The sequence below is a fragment of the Mesoplodon mirus genome, assembly GCF_964341445.2.
Source record: "Mesoplodon mirus genome assembly, chromosome: 10".
In the NCBI taxonomy this organism is placed as follows: domain Eukaryota; kingdom Metazoa; phylum Chordata; class Mammalia; order Artiodactyla; family Ziphiidae; genus Mesoplodon; species Mesoplodon mirus.
The window spans coordinates 12,044,876-12,061,787 of record NC_138986.1 but is presented as its reverse complement, the minus strand read 5'-3'; the positions used below and the strand labels follow the sequence as shown (position 1 = coordinate 12,061,787).

At 44.7% G+C, this 16,912-nt stretch overlaps 1 protein-coding gene across 3 annotated transcripts in view; it reads left to right on the top strand.

Moving 5' to 3' along the window:
* Positions 1-16,912, top strand: part of TIAM2 (TIAM Rac1 associated GEF 2) — a 227,856-nt gene that overhangs the window by 109,986 nt on the left and 100,958 nt on the right. For all 3 annotated transcript variants that reach the window (XM_082633581.1, XM_082633579.1, XM_082633580.1), the window contains 3 exons: positions 4,289-4,399; positions 5,563-6,729; positions 12,399-12,834. In XM_082633581.1, coding sequence (XP_082489707.1) covers positions 5,569-6,729; positions 12,399-12,834 — 1,597 coding nt within the window. In that variant the 5' untranslated portion in view covers positions 4,289-4,399; positions 5,563-5,568. The remainder of the gene's footprint in view (positions 1-4,288; positions 4,400-5,562; positions 6,730-12,398; positions 12,835-16,912) is intronic.

Genomic DNA, 16,912 nt, shown 5'->3' with positions numbered 1-16,912 from the left:
TAAGTAAAGGGAACTAAGTAGATATTGTTATGATTAATGGTTAGTCCTTTTCTTATCTTTTTTTCCAGCTCTTATCACTCTCTGAAATGTTTGTCTTGTCCAATGATGAGGCTCCTCTTTCAGTATAAAAATCTTTCTAAAATTACATGAGAAGGCTTGTTGATATCTTGTTGAGCTCCCCTTAACTGCCTCGCCAAGCCTTAAGTCTGGCTTTTGTTCCGTGTCCCCACGCCTCCGTTCTGCTCGCTATCACCAGTCAGCCCCCAGTCCTCTGCACAGCCCCATCTGGCCTGCTCGGGTTGTCTCTGATTTCCCTGTAGTTGCTCCATCTGGGCAGCCGGCACAGGCGGAGACCAAGGAGAGTTGGAAGATTTTAGTCTCCTTTGCTCTGAACTCTGTATTACGTGGAAGCAGGGAATTTGCCCATCTGACACATCAGTTCAAGCCCAAGCTCAAGGCAAGTGAAAAAAAGGTAAATCTTGAATTTCCTCCTAAAAGATTCCTGCTGTGAGATTCAGTAGGTCACAGTGGTTGCTGGGATTCTGATGACATATTTGTGGAATTCCTCCACATTGCTGGACATTTCTGGGGTGGTAATTGATTGCAATTTAAAAAAGTTTAAATTAGGAGTTTGGGATTAACATATACACAGTACTATATATAAAATAGATAACAAGGACCTACTGTATAGCACAGGGAACTATACTCAATATTTTGTAATAAAGAATAAGGGAAAAGAATCTGAAAAAGAATGTATATGTGAGGTAGATATATATATATATATACATATAAATACATATATATATATAACTGAATCATATGTATATGAATCACTTTGCTGTACACCTGAAACTAACACAAATTGTAAATCAGCTATACTTCAATTAAAAAAAAAAGGAAAAAAACTTCCATTCTTGTTTGTGACTTTAGCTTAAAAAGCTACATAGCACATTCATAAGATTGGGAATTGGAAGGGAATGTAGAAAACAAAAGACAAGGGTTGTTTTTAGGTTCAGGAGATGGTGATCAATTTTTTAAAATTCCAATATTATAATTATTCAATAAATAAAAATAATTGTAAAAAAATGTATACACAGCATAGAATATTTGTGAAGTCCACAGAGTCTTAGCACCCTTTCATTTATTCCTGAGTAGCGTCACTTAAATTTTCTCTGGGTCAACTGTGGGCCTTGTTGTACATTAGTGTACCTGATATGTATTACTGCAGGTTAGTGTACCCAATGTGCATGCTTTTTCCTATTGGGGGCTTTTAGCTATTTCTTTTTTAAAAATTTCACAGGAAATCTGTCATTTTGATATTGTCAGCCTGCTTTCTATCAATAAATTTTTTTTAAGTTGAATACTATAAAATTCCCTTAGTAAAAGAGTTCAGAGAGTCAGGGTTGCAGAAAACCTGACCTGTTTATTCTCTTGCTTTCAGACAAAAAATCACAGCTGAAGCATGACAGATAAATAGCAGTTCAATTTGCCAAGCTCCTCAGGGACAGATCTAAAGTTTCCCTCAGAGATTACCCTTCTCTGTCAATAAATTCCTCATAAATATTAGATAAATTCTCCTTGCTACAGTTTAAGGCTGTTTTCCTTTTGTGGGATTGATTGACTAGGGATGTTGAACAGCTGGTCAGCATCGTCCACGTGTCACATTGCATGTTGTATCCGCCTTTTGGCTTTTCTCCGGACAGTACTGTGTTAATTATTGAGACATCGCCTCATGGATTAATACATCAGTCTTTGAGCCAGATCCTGTTGGGATGATTCCTGCTCTTAGTTTGTGCCCAGATCAGCCTTCTAACAGGTGAAGTTGCTTTCATTCAATTCAACAGGTGTTTATTAAATGCTTCTGTGAGCCCCAAAGTTGCAGACCTTAATGGACAGCACCTCAGAAAGGACAGGGTTCAGGGCTATGTGTTTTAAAATAGGACATGAAATTTAAAATTAAGCTAGTTAACTTCAAAAGGAGTAAGACAAGTTGAGGTTACAATCTGCCGCTGGGGCATAAACTTCCAACCCTAAGCCATTCTGCGCCTTTGAACCCCTGTCTTTGTTTGTCCTTGAGCGGCTGACCCAGCGGGACCCTCTCTCAGTGGCAGCTTTATGCTGCTGGGGTGGGGGCCTTAAGCCAGTGCTGTGTGTGCTCGTCTTTGGGCACGTGATCCTGGGATCAGAAGGGCCTGACAAAGAGCGCCCAGGAGACTTTCACTTGTGGGTCATCACCAGACCTTGGTCTTGATGAAAGTACACAAGCACAAAGGCTCACGCCCATCAGCTTATTGTGTGAGGTCTCAGACCCGGCAGCTGGGAGCTTCTCTGGCCACTTTTAGTTCCTGTGTTAAAAGAGTGTAGCTGAGAAAAGACAGAGAACTCAGGTTTTGAAGTTTCAAAAGGTGGGGTTCTTGTGTTCGAGCTCCCGTGTCAGAGGTATCACGGGGGCCACTTTTTAGTGGCAGCTCAACCAATGGCTCTTCTGCCTTTTAGATGTTTGGGAGAGGCTGCCCACGGGAAGGTGTGGTCAGTAATGTAGTAGGTACCATTTCAGACCTTGTTAGTTAGATGCCGGCCTCAGTCTTTATAAAGACTGTTAGATCTCCTGCTCATGCCTAAGTGGGAAATCTTTGACATTAAAAAATGTTTTTTTCAATTTAAAATGTGTGTGTGTGTGGATCGTCCCAGATAGACTTGTATCTTTGCCTCATTGGACATACTTAGGTCCCGTGCCAGTGCTTCATGAACTTTAAAAGTCACCATCGAACCCTCCAAAGAAGCTATACAAGTGGCTAATAAACCATGAAAAAATGCTCAACATCACTAATCATTAGGGAAATGCAAATCAAAACCACAGTAAGATATCATCTCATACTGTAGGATGGCCACTATATAAAACAAACAAATAGAAAATCACAAGTATTGGTGAAGATGTAAAGAAATTAGAAGTCTGTGAACTGTTGGTGGGAATGTAAAATGGTGCTGCTGCTATGGGAAACAGTATGGTGGCTCCTTGAAAAATGAAAACTAGAATTACTATATGATCCAGCAATTCCATTTCTGGGTATATACCCAAAGGAAGTAAAAGCAGAGTATTGAAGAGATATTTGTATACCTATGTGCATAGCAGCATTATTCACAATGGCCAAGAGGTAGAAAGAAGTCTCTAGGTATCCATTTACAGATGAATGGATAAACGAATTGTGTACACATACAATGGAATATTATTCAGCCTTAAAAAGGAAGGAAATTCTGATGCATGCTGCAACACAGATGAGCCTCGAAGACATTATGCTAAATGAAATAAGCCAGTTACAAACAACAAATCCTGTGTGATTCCACTTACATAATGTACCAAGAGCTATCAAATTCATAGAGACAGAAAATAGAATGGTTGTTACAAGGGGCTGGGGAGATGGGGGAGAGGGTGAGGTGGGGAGTTGTTTAATGTACGGAGATTTAGTTTTGCAAGATGGAAAGCATCTGGAGGTGGATTGCATAATGATGTGAGCGTGCTTCGCATTACTGTCTGTACACTTGAAATTGGTTCAGATGGTAAATGTTACATGTGTTGTACCACAATTACAAATAAACTTTTTTTTTTAAGAGGAAGAAAGTCACTAGTGGCCCCTCACTGCTCTGCTCACTCTGTGGCGGAAATAAAGGCTTTGTGTCCGGCAGTGAGCACAGCCAGATGGCAGCACCCCAAGCCCCCCCTCTTTCCCTCAAAGGTGGGCTTCCTGCCTCTAGCCTTGTGCAGTGAGACCCAAGCAGGTGCTGGAGAAAACCTTTTCATCTCATCGACCGGGTACGCCTCTCTGACACGCGTTATTTTAGCCAAGGGCTGTTTCCCTGTGACTACGTTTTGGGTTTTGTTTTTGCTGCTTCGTCAAATGGGGAACAGGGACCCATTCTCACCATACCAGGACGGTGCTTCTGTGAGTTGTTTTCCTAGCGGTGGTGACAGATGAGCCATGACTCAGGGCAGCACTTTCACCTGCTCTCCCCTGAAACAAAGGCGTACATTTGAATGCAGACTGTGTGGAGTGAAAGGCCTTTGCAAGGTGGGGGAGAGGGGTGTGGGGAGGGGTGTGGGGAGGGGTTGGTCCTGGCTTCCTTCACATCTTCCAAACAACCCCCATGGATCAGGCAGCTCACAGACATTCCATGTATTATTTTGACAGGGATTCTGGGCACCTGTTGTTTCTTCAGGTAATTTACATGAAACCTTCGTTTCATGGGTGTAGAACGCTTGACAGAGTTTACTCCTATTTCTGTTTTTCAGGATCATTTCATGGACTCACTCCTCTCACTTGCTAACCATGCTGCCTTGCTCCCAGGACCCTGTCAAGTCGACTGACCGTTAATCTCCCTCAGTGCACAAACCAGACTGCAGGTAAGTCCTGCTCATGGGAGCTGCGGTTCATGTCTAGTTGCATGACTGTGATTTAGGGGATTAGTAAAGGTTTAATTATTTGTTCCCATTATTTGCATTTTAAACTGTGTTTGATAATTGCCACCAAAGAAACGTCAGCCCTTTTGAATTTTGTGGCTGTACATTCTTAGGTACAAAAGAATTAAAATGAAAAACCTACTACATATATTTGGAGACATGAGTGGAAGTATCACCTCCAACTTGCCTCAAACAGTGATATACTGGTTAGAATAAAAAACTGAGGGTGGGGTTCGGGGGGAGGTTTGGATAAGTTTCACCTTGAATTTGGCTTAACTAATAGACTCCTTAAGCAAATTGGGGTTTTAAAGGGAATTGAAAGAATCTAACAGTTTTTTTTTTTTAATACCCACATTCTAATAAGTCAGCTTCAGACTTTTTTCTGTCATCAGGTTCTAAAGTGAGAACCCTTAAAGTCTTTAGAAAAGCGCTAGAGATGTTTCATTAAAATGTTTTTCTGTCCCGAATGAGAGCTTGTATTTTCCTCCCTTTTTTTCCATCTCATTTAGTTTTTGAGAACTTCTAGTCCTTATCCTTTTTGATATCCTACTCTGTGTGGTACGAAAGCTCCAACACAGTATGGTACCCAGAGTCATGTTATTACCAATGTGGTTATTTTTCAGCAGTAATCACTTATATGAGCTCTTCCAGTAGCTTATGTATAATGAAAATATATCTGTGTGGTCTGTGTGGTCACTGAAAAATCATTATATTGGAGTGACAGAGTAAAGATATTTTTCCCTCATTTTTCTCTTCAAGAATCATTGGTTCAAAACCTCCCAATCCCAAGCCTATAGGAGGTCTCTTGTATTAAGCTGATTCCTATGCCTGTTCAGTTTCTGAATTAACATCAGACAACAGATCGTGTGCTTAAAATCACTAGCACAGGAGCGGGCAGTTACTGTTTATCTGGCTGATGACCTGCATTTTAGGAGGAGAACCAATTCTGTAAGTCACTCTTGTCCCTATGTCTCTGAGTTGTGTCAGGTTCAGAAAGAAGTTGCTTGGTTCCTTTGTCATGTGAAGAACGTATTTTTAGAAAGTTCTGTCATAGTGGAAGTTAATTTAGGTCGTGACTCTTACCGATGCTACTGTTCTTAATTTAGGTGAAAATGGGGAACTCCGAGAGTCAGTACAGCCTTCAAGGATCTAAAAATCATAGCAATACTATTACTGGTGCTAAGCAAAAGCCTTGCTCCCTGAAAATCCGTGGCCTTCATGCAAAGGATGACAAGTCATTGCACGGATGGGGTCACGGAAGCAGCGGAGCCGGGTACAAGTCCAGGTCGCTGGCCCGAAGCTGCCTTTCTCACTTCAAGAGCAATCAGCCTTATGCATCCCGACCGGGTGGTCCCTCGTGTAAAGTCTCCAAAGGCAGTGCCTACTCCAAGCACAGGACAAATGCCTCGGGATCCGATTTCCAGGGCAACGATGCTGCTTTCTCCCCCGAGAACGGCTTCCACTACGTCGGGCACCCACCGGCGGATAACCACGCGGCCTCGACGGACTGCAATGGGCACCTTCTCAACTGCTACGGCAGGGACGAGAGCGTCGCGTCCACCCCTCCGGGCGAGGACCGCAAGAGCCCCAGGGTGCTTATCAAGACGCTGGGCAAGCTGGACGGGTGCCTCCGGGTGGAATTTCACAGCGGCGGCCCGCACAGCGCCGCGTCCCCGGGGGCCTCGGGCGGCCCCGTGCAGCTGCTGCGCTACTCGGCCGGCGCCCCGCCCAGCCCGCGCGCCTCCCCCGCCGCCTCCGCCGCCGCGCGTCCGCGCTCCAGCAAGGGCAGCTCGCTCAGCTCCGAGTCCTCCTGGTACGACTCGCCCTGGGGCCCGGCCGGCGAGGTCAGCGAGGCCGAGGGCTCCTTCGCGGCGCCCGGCACACCGGAGCCTGAGCACGAGCCCGGCCTCCACGCCGGCTTCCCGCCCAGGGATGCTCCAAAGCCTTTCAGCCAAAGCGCCTCCCTCTCGTCCCTCCGGGAACCCTACCCGGACGCCACCCTGGGGAGCCTGGCGCCCGCCGCCCTGCGGCTCTCCGACGACTACATGGGCACGCGCGCCAGCCTCAGCGCCCGCGTCTCCTTCGCCTCCGACATGGACGTGCCGGCCCGCGTGGGGCGCGGGGAGCACGGGCAGTTCGCCTCCTTCACCCTTCCCTGCCGCAAGTCCAGGGCCCTGAGCGAGGAGCCCTCCAAGAAGGACACCCTGAAAGCCAGGATGCGCCGCATCAGCGACTGGACGGGAAGCCTCTCCAGAAAGAAAAGAAGACTCCAGGTGAGTCAGGCTTGGAGCGCCAGGAGAGATGCTCTTCGGTTTCCTATCTGCAAAATGGGGAAGTTAGCAGAAGCTACTGCAGAGCGTGTCCTGAGGCTTGAATGAGCGCGTGAGAGTGAAGAGTTTAGCCTAAGCCATGGCACGTCTTGTTCGCAGGTGTGTGTGTGTGTGTGTGTGTGTGTTTTCTTTCTTTCCTTTTGCTTCAGATGTGCATTTTCACTCTTAACCCTGGACTTCAGTCTCCCGGGTTCTGTCCAGTCTCGTCTCCTGGACTCTGGTATGAACCCCACAGGCCGCATCCCAAGACCTGGCCAAGCGGTTCTTAGAAAGGACAGTGTTGGAGAGACTTCCCCAGTGAACTGGTGATCTGAGTATTTTGCTAGAGCTCATTCTTAAAGCCTAAACAGAAAGGAAGAGAGAGAGATCGTCATTTTGGGATGAGTAGCCTTGCTGAGCTCGATATGACTTTGGAGAAATTAAAATTCCTGTTGTTGAGTTGGTACATCGGGAAAAAAAATGTGGGTGATCTATATGTATAATCTCACCACCTCCTCATGGGGGCAGCTAACAGTTTTGAAAACATCTTGACCTAAGTACGTGGAAGAGCAAAAGTATGATGATGTTGAGAAAATAAGAATCACGATGATGACGATAATCCTTTTAATGGGCATATAAAGTTTGAATGGGGGAAACAAAATGACTTCGACATCAGGAAGGAAAGTAATAGTTTGCCTTCTTAGGTAACGGGATTTCTAGGTTTTCAGTTGCTTGCTCTTTGTTTGTTTGTTTTTACTTTTAATAATTTATAGAAGGGAGAAAGTGTTTTGTTTTTTTAACTCAATATAAGTCAGATTGTTAAAGGAAATTTGAATGACCAGTTCAATGCAGTAGAACTGCATTTAAACCATCCTAGATAGATATATATATATATATACTTATAAGTATATATATATACTTATAAAATTAAATAGAGCTTTAGGATAGAAAATAACTTCCCTGAGCAGATTGTTTCAGATAAAATTTACCATTAGTTATTTCCTTCTTATGTATAGGGTCCACGTCCCCTGCCCCCAAATTGTACTTTGTGCCGTTTTCTCCTCCTCTACACAGAGACGAAGAATAGATGATTGTTGTCCTATTACAGAACTCTTTTTTTTTTTTTTTTTTTTTTTTTTTTTTTGTGGTACGCAGGCCTCTCACTGTTGTGGCCTCTCCCGTTGCGGAGCACAGGCTCCGGACGCGCAGGCTCAGCGGCCATGGCTCACGGGCCCAGCCGCTCCGCGGCATGTGGGATCTTCCCGGACCGGGGCACGAACCCGTGTCCCCTGCATTAGCAGGCGGACTCTCAACCACTGCGCCACCAGGGAAGCCCCAGAACTCTTCATACCCCTGAATGTAGTCATTTGCTCCCTTCTTACTTGTTACTTCTTCATGCTAAACTGCTAAGTGCTGTAGTAGAGATTTCTTTGACCTTTTTTTCTCAGCTGCCATTTCCCAAACAACTGACAGCAGTCCAGCATAACTGGAGAGAGAACTCCTACTTTCTGGGGAGCTGCAGTCCCACACAGACAGCTTTCCCGTCTTGCTGATGCAAGTGTTGTGTTGTCGACTAGTGTTCAGCTGTCATCTACTGTGGCCCTTAAGCCTGTTCCCCCGCATCTCTTACTTGCATGTTTCTCATCTGTGCTTGTGGCCTGCCTTACACCCGGCTCTGCCGTGTCTCACTCCGTTTCCACTCAGGTCCAAAGCAGACCCTTTGCCACTGTGAACTGACCACATTCTGCCCCATGCGGGACCTCGCTGCCCAGCCACCCTGGGAAGTGACCCTCCTTCAAGTCTGTATCATCCAAAGATTTAACTGGATGATCTGTAAGCCTGTGAAGTTAAGAACAGACTGGTTACAATCAAAGAATCTGAATTTGAAAGCTAGAAAGGACTCCCCCTCATATTAAAATGAAGAAACTAATGTTCAAGGAGTTTGAAGACACACGGCTGATTAGGGGAGAAGCCAGGGCCAAAGCCACTTCTGCTAAAGCTCAAAGGTGTGCCTTTTCCACCTAGACACATAGCCAAGGTACTGTTGATAGACACTAGTAATTTCTTCGGGGTTACTGAATATTAAGATAATAAACTATCTTGTATTTTTGAAAAGTGACCTATGAAGGCAGCTTTTGAGTTATGCTTGTGTCAAATTTTGATAATTTATAAAGGTGAGCAAAATGTACTTTTTTGGTAAGTATGCCACTTCCGTTGGCTATGCCTTTGCTTTTTTCTTCTTTTGTTTTGTTTGGCTGCACCATGCAGCTTCTGGGGTCTCAGTTCCCTGACCAGCGATTGAACCCGAGTCACCAGGCCACCAGGGAACTCTGGCCTTTGTTTTTCTTTTACAATTGAACGTGAAGACAAAGTTTGGATCCTTACAAAATGTAGTCAGTGCATAGGAGCAAAGTTTGTGACAGTGTGCTGTAGTAAGGACCAAATGCTTATCCTCTTACACACAGACTTCTGTATGCCAGCAGGGCTTAGGCTTGGAAAATCTTCCTATGATGGGTAGACATATTTGTTTTGACTTTTTAGAAAAAAGTGACGTAAAAAGAGCAGTCCTTTTTTTTTTTATAGGGTTTTCAACCACTCTGGGGAGTTAGAGCCTGAAAGCAGATTAATCAGTGGAAAAACTTACATAGCTGAGAAAGAATATCACACTATTCAAAGCTAGAGGGAGGGGGAGGGAACACACATGTGCTGGAGAAGAGCATGTGTTTGATGCTGGTCAACTATTCATATTAATGCAGCTTTGCTGAGACCTGTGAGGCCTTGCTCCTGTCCTGGGTAAACTTTCCATTCTGTCAGTCAGGGTGGGCTAGGTGATGCGGAGGTAACAAAAAGCCCTCAATTCTCTGAGGTTTAGCACAAGCAAAGTCTATGTCTCATTCAAGCTGTAACTCTGGTCTGCACTGTTCCCCTCTGGGACCCCGGGTCCACAGAGCAGTTACCATCTGGCACACCGCAAGCCTCTGTGGCAGAGGGAGAAAGAACCGTGTGTTGGCTTTTGAAGCTCCCACTCAGGGGTGACACATTTCACTTCTGTTTGCATTTATTGGCCAAAGCAAGTCACATGGCCTTGCCTAACTCCAAGGGAGGTGGGTGGGGAGTAGGGAATGGTCCTGCCGTGTACCCTAGGGGAGGACCAGATATATTTGAGGGGTAGCAGTGACTACTACTGCAGAGTTTCTTACAGAGGAGATTCAGGACACAGAGACTCCGCCTTTCTGACCATCTTAATTTTAGGCTCTCACTGCCCTTTGAGGGCTACATAGTCACAGGGAATTTCTGCAGAGGACCAGTGGCCATTACTGTGAAAAGGACAATAGCATACGAAGAATGACATGGTAAATTTGGTACTTTTTCCTAGAGAGTGAGGAATGGTGATAAGAGTTTTCCTTTAGCTCCAACGGATTTAGTGACATCTCTTGAATTCCTCTCTACTCTTTGCTATAGTGCTCTTGTCATCGTTATGTTATCCATTGTTTACGATTATCCAGTGGGGGTGGAAATGGAAATCAGACTTCTTTATGTACATGTCTAACATAGCACCTTAGTTTCACACCCATAATACAGTGATCAGGAAATCCAGCTGAGACCGTTTAGGAACTGTCCTCCCTCCCTCCTCCCTCCCTCCCTCCTCTCTCCCTCCTCCCTTCCTTCCTTCTTTCCTTCCTTCCTATTAGCCTGAAAATGAGTCACTAGCTATTAGGATTCTAGATAGGAAGCTTTACAAATTTATTAGAGACCAGGAAAGTTCATGTCTGTGTATAAGAATCAGTTATGGATGCTAAAATGCAATCTTTCTCCATTTGTCATGGAGGAAAATTTGTCTTGCTTTGCTCCAGTTGAACATTTAAAAGTTAGTGCTGTGCCTTTAAGTCCCCCTCTTATGAGAAACAATGTCAGGAGCACTAACAGGTTACACTTAAGTTTGCCTCTTGATGCCTTTCTCTGGCAGGGCTCTGCTTGGTTTGAAACACCCCATTATAGCTCCAGCTGGGTACCAGAGGCAATCCCAGTGTTTTGGGGCTGTGGGTCAGAGAGTCCTATTTATAGCTGAAATAATGTCAATACTAGCTAAATGAGAAGTATTCCTTCATCTCCTAAGAACTTTTGAAGAGCAACAAAGTGACAATTGAAAAAAAAAAAACCTTAAACTATGTTGAAAGTTTCCTGTCCAAGTGACTCACCACAGCTGGCTTATTTGCTCTGTTCTTGCATAAGCATCAGTGTATAAATAAATCTGATTATGGGACATAGTATAAACAGAGCGGAAGATAATATTTTCATTAGTAACAGCTATGTTTGGGGCTTAGTTGCTTGTAGCCCTTGGGTATTTAGAAGCACTTTTCTATTGATGATTTTCCTGCAAAAGATAGCAACTAATTGCGACTTGATTTCTTGATGAAGTTTCTGAAAAGAAAACCCCTCCACACAGGAGAATATTCAAAATAAGGTCTTTAGTCAATGGTCCTTGATCCTGTTTTCCCTCCTTTTTATTTTAATGGAGAAGGAAAACCCACTAGCCTCTGAGTAGATGAGTATTAGAGTCTCTCTGCAGAGTTACCTTAATTTAAACTGTAAGTTTGGAATGTCAGTGTCTTTTAAGTCATAAATTAGCTCACTTTCTGCTGAAAAATTTCCTTACTGCTGTTGACCAATGAATGGCCTCTATGCAAGTTATTCTTCTTGAATGTCTAGACTTCTGATCTAGACATTAGAGGAAAACTTTGTGTTTTCATCTCTGTACATGGCCAATTCACTGTTCAGTGCATGTTGTCTTAAGGGGGGCAGCGGTTATTAGAATAAATATTAATTTTATTTAGAACTACCTGTGTCTGATTTTGTGGCAGAATAAATATTAAAGAGTCATGCTTTGGTATTCCCAGTGCTTAAAATAAAATAGGTGTTCAAATAAAACAATGTGAATGAATTAATAGTACATTCCTTTCATGAAAGAATTCCCCAAGTAAAAAATATTTGTTACGAAGTAAAAGCTACAGTTGCTAACCACTACCCTTTGTGGATAAGGCACCCCAGGTGCATGGTTTTCACTATCCAAAGAGGGAAAATATGATGCTAGAGATCTCAATGTCTAGACCTTGGGAGGGGGTGAGAAGCTGAGACTGCTCAGTGTGGGGAGGGGAAGAAAAGTTTGTATAAACCACGCCCTCCTTGAGTCTGGAACTAGTGCTCATCTAATTTAGCTTAAAAATGATCCAGAAGAAAAACAAGACTGCAAGAACATGAATTCTTTCCCGGAAGATAGTGATTCACAATTAGCAAAGAAGTATCAGTCCAGAAATCTTCGCTAGTGTGTTTTGAATATACTAGTTCATTTTTTGATGCTAACTGTGGGTTGGATTTAGGATAGTCAGGGTTATTTGGTTTACATTTTTTAAGCATTGATTCCACAGGCTATACATTGGGTTGAGCAATACTGTTTCTATAATTCTTTCTGATTTGCAGACTTGATGGATAAAGATGCATTAAAAAAAAAAAAAGAATCTTGCTTTGCAGCAGTAGTATTAGCAAACCACACTATTAACACGTATGCCGCATTGAGGAAGGGGTGCTTTGGTCATATGTAACCTCTGATGGGTGGTCATCTGTGTTGCCCACAGGAGCCGAGATCCAAGGAGGGCAGTGACTACTTTGACAGTCGCTCGGATGGGCTGAACGTGGACGTGCAGGGGCCCTCCCAGGCATCTGCATCCCTGTGGTCAGGGGGCTCGGCTCAGATCCTGTGCCACAGAAGCGAATCCGCTCATGCGATCGGCAGCGATCCCCTCCAACAGAACATTTACGAGAATTTCATGCGAGAGCTGGAGATGAGCAGGACCAACACGGAGAACCTCGAAACGTCCACAGAGACCGCCGAATCCAGCAGCGATTCGCTCAGCTCCTTGGAGCAACTGGACCTGCTCTTTGAGAAGGAACAGGGGGTGGTGCGCAAAGCCGGGTGGCTCTTCTTCAAAGCCCTCGTCACTCTGCAGAAGGAAAGGAAGCTGGAGCTGGTGGCTCGGAGGAAATGGAAGCAGTACTGGGTGACACTTAAAGGTAAGTGATCGTCACCACCCAGAGAGTCCCTGGGGTCCTTTCCTCCGCTGTCCTCTTTCCTAGGAAGTGTCAGTGAGTGCAGTGTTGACCTGAGTTCACGTGAAGGCATCTGATCCAGAATCTACCAGCCTGCTTTCCTACAAATACCTTCTCACACCTGTATAATATGCCTCACTTAACATTCATATGCATTATTCATTCTCATAAGTAATGATTGAATTTAATAACTATTGCTCATTATAGGTATTTCTGTACCATTCTTTAATACTTTTCCTGCATCTGGGGGGTGGGAGGGGAGCCCCAAATAAGTTACCAAACGTAGTTTAGTTATTTGGAATATAGATCATGAATTTCTGTGCACGTTCAAAACTCCAAAGAGGTATCCTTCCCAGCTTGTACAACTAAGAATTTCATCTGCATTATTTGATTTGTGTCACCTCGCCTTTATGAACTGAGAGTCTAATTGTCGTCACCAACAAATGCTTTTATTTTTTCTTTTTTTGATGCAGAGGAAATAGGAGAAAGCATTTGCTTTGTTAAGACGATAAAGTTTTCTCACAAGCATTGCCATTTAAAAATTATAATCACCTTGCTCATTGTGGATGAATAGATTATTTGAAGTGATCTAAGGCTCTGGGTCAGCATCATGTTGATTTATACAGATGTGGACACAGAGCAGTCCCACAGCCTCTGGCATTTCTTCACAGCTGTTGTGTGACTCTTTGTCGGCGGAACCTGGTGTGGTGTGCAAAGTCAAACCTCATTAGCGGCCACCACCCTTCCCTGTCATGGGAGAAGGCAGAAACAGAAATCACGTCTGCACACAGCGAGTGTGAAAGGCCCGGAGCTGTCTGTGGTGCTCCCCATATTTAGAAATTGTGAGCCTTGGGGAGCTGGCATCGATTCATAATTACCCAGAAGCCCCTCTGGGAAAGGTGCACCCGCAAAGGCATCTCATCTCCTTTCCCTAGCAAACTGGAGGGTTTATAAAACCCAAGACCTGGCATCCCACATGGATGCAGTCCTCTTTTCCAACCTCTGGATTTGGATCCTTGTGATACCTTGTGGCTGAGGAAGGCAAAGAGCTTACCCAGTTTGGGTGTACTGGAGAGGCGGGGTTTTCTACTGGATGATGGAAGAGATTTGGAAGGTTGGAATTATGGGTCAAATCCAGCAAGATAACATTTTGAAGGGATAAGTGATGCTTTAAGTTTTAATAATCAAAGAGCTACCCAAGTACAGGATAGGGAGGTATAGCCGCAAAGTATTACAAGTGAAAAAGATTTGAGGGTTCGATTTGCAGGCCATTCACAATGGGTTTCCACTGTGATGAGGCTAAAATGAAAGTAGATACGATTTAAAGAGCACACACGGTTGTTGGCTACATCATTAGAGATGTCATGTCGTCTGCAGCTCCATCATTCCCCCCTGCCTCTGCCCTGGTCAGAGTTGGCCGTTTCTCTCCTTAGGGGCAGGATATTGCAGGAGACTTGTTCATCAACGAGCCAGTGGGTCTTGTAAAAGTTCCAGCTGAAGAGGGGAGTGAAAAATGCCCCTCAGGGGAATGAGCGTCTGGAATTGTTTGTGACTCAAAGCGTGAAGCTGCATCCCATTCGTGCGGTATTTAGAGTGGGTGCACTGTGTTCTAGAATGTGTCATGCATAGGATGTGTCAGTCTGGTAAAAGAGACACTGAATTTATTCTGGTTCATCTGAGGTTGGGATAGGACTAATAAATGGAAAAGAAGCTGATTGTGAATTAATGTAAAAAATACAACAGAAAAAAACCAAACAAACCCACTGCCTTCCTGAGTTCCCTGCTACTGGAGACATTTGTGCAACGCCAGAGTGTTGGAGGCTTCCTGGGGGAAGTTCAGGCAGGGATCACTTAAGTTTGGAAGAGGGTGTCTCCAGGACCCTGTCTTCCATCCTGGCAGCTTCCCCGGGGAACTTCTGGTTGCTGACTTCGGGGGCAGGGATGGTCCTGACTTGTCTCTGACGATTGCAAGATCCACAGTCCTTCCTGAGCCCTTGCCGGTTAAACACTTGAAGACCCGTGGATAAAGGGTGCTTTGTAGGGGTAAATGTTATAAAGCACACATCCCTTTGTTTCCTTTGCAGCCAAGGAAAGGCATGGGATAGAGATGTTTTTTTTGCCAGCATAACCTTTTCCATATGGTTTTCTACACCTCTTTCCTCTGGGAATTCAATATATTGAATTCAACTTTCTTGGCTTAGAATCCAAGTTGTAATATTTGGACTTAACTATCTCATTTAATCATAGTTAAAAACATATATGTGTATATATATACACACACACACACGTACATTTAAGCAGAACTTTTAAATTATCCTTGGAGTCTCTATGTAACTAAAGTAGAAACAGTGTTATTCAGAGAGAGCGGCTATCAGCCAACCATCTGGTTGCCCACCTACGTCGAATGTATAGGTATGCTAAGGGTGCAAATGTTTTTTAGGGTTTGGAGGATGTAATAAATTTTTAACAAGGGTAATTCCGCTTTCCATCTGTCTTTTCCAATGAGTGGATTTTCGTGCGGTTCACAGGGAACTTCCTGGGCAGAATAGTTGGCAAGGGGGTTAAAGCTGTCCCTCAAAACACACAGTACATAACCGAGGTCAGGAGGGGGGTTCATAAAGGAAGTTTAGGATGCTGGTCATTGTGCCTGTGACAGGGAGGACGGATGAGTGTGGGTTGAGAAGGTGGATTTGAAGGGAGACCGAGACTAATTTCTCTCCTTTCCCTGGTGATATTTCTAGTAATACAGTCTCTTCTCTTCTTGTGCTTCCAGTGCTGTTCTGATCTGTTTTCTCTTTTTGCTTCCACTGACCACTGCCCAGGCTGACACCAGCTCCTGGGGGGGTGGACAGGGCAGGGCTGATGGCCACAGCACTGGGGGGTGGGGTGGGCCCGGGAGGCTCTGCTGACCTCGGCGCGCAGCCCCTTTCCATCAGCCTCATCGCCCCCGCGTCAGAGATGCAGATTAAGTAAAACTCGATGTAATAGACTTACGACTGGTTTCCTGTTCCTTAAATTCGATGGCAACAAAATTCTGCAAATTGTTGGACATACTGGCCTGGTTCTAAAGCGAAATGCCCTGTTTTGGTTTCACGCTTCCCCGGGAGAGCTGCGTTCTGTCAGGGTGGGGCGTAGGGGGACGTTAGAGTTGGCAGCGTTCTGGCATCTGCCCAAGATTGCGTTCATTTCCTCTGGATGCCGCGATTCAAACCACCGCCCCTGGGAGCTCAGCGTTAGGGGCGCTGGGAAGTGAACGTGAACCCTTTGGAGAGAATTGGGAGTTGGGTGGAGCTGCTGTTGCTCTGTTGTCCTCGGGTCCCATGGTCATGGGATGTCGCACAGGCTTTTCCTGATGGAAAGACTTGGGGATTGTTTCTAAGTCCGTTAGTGGCCGGAAGAAAAGACAGGCTCAGACCTGCCGCAGCAGCTCTGGCCATAAACCTCTTCCTCCTCTCCCTCGTTCTAAGAGGCTCTCACAGCTTCTGTGTTTGGGTGAGTTTTGACTGTGGGAGGAGAGATCGCTCAGTGCTTCTTGAGATCAGAAAGTACCATGGAGGGAGAAAGTGCTGTCTTGAGCTAGGGTCCTGCATTTTTTTTCTCCTGGCTTCTGTGCTACGCTGGGCTCCATTATATAAACTTGTTCATCCAAATTAAGATCTGTTTTCAAGGGAAGAAGTGCAACCGGTAAGAGTGAGATAGTTTTCAAAACATGTAAACTTTTATGAATGAAGACTCATAATGTAGCAGGGTAAAGCAGCCATGAAGTGGACCCCATGCATTTACAATGCAGGGGAAAGCAGGCTACTGCTTCATTAACTGTCAGTGTGGAAAGTATTGGGTTGGCCAAAAGGTTCATTTAGGTTTTTCCATAACATCTTATGGGAAAACTGGAATGAACTTTTCGGCCAGCCCAATATTTTCAAAGCAAGGGATGGTGCCCATAGCATGATGGTACCATATCATTCATCAGCACATGAGAAGTGCTCAGAAATGTTGATTGGTTGAAGGTTTTAAGGGATATTCAACAAGTAAACATACTTGT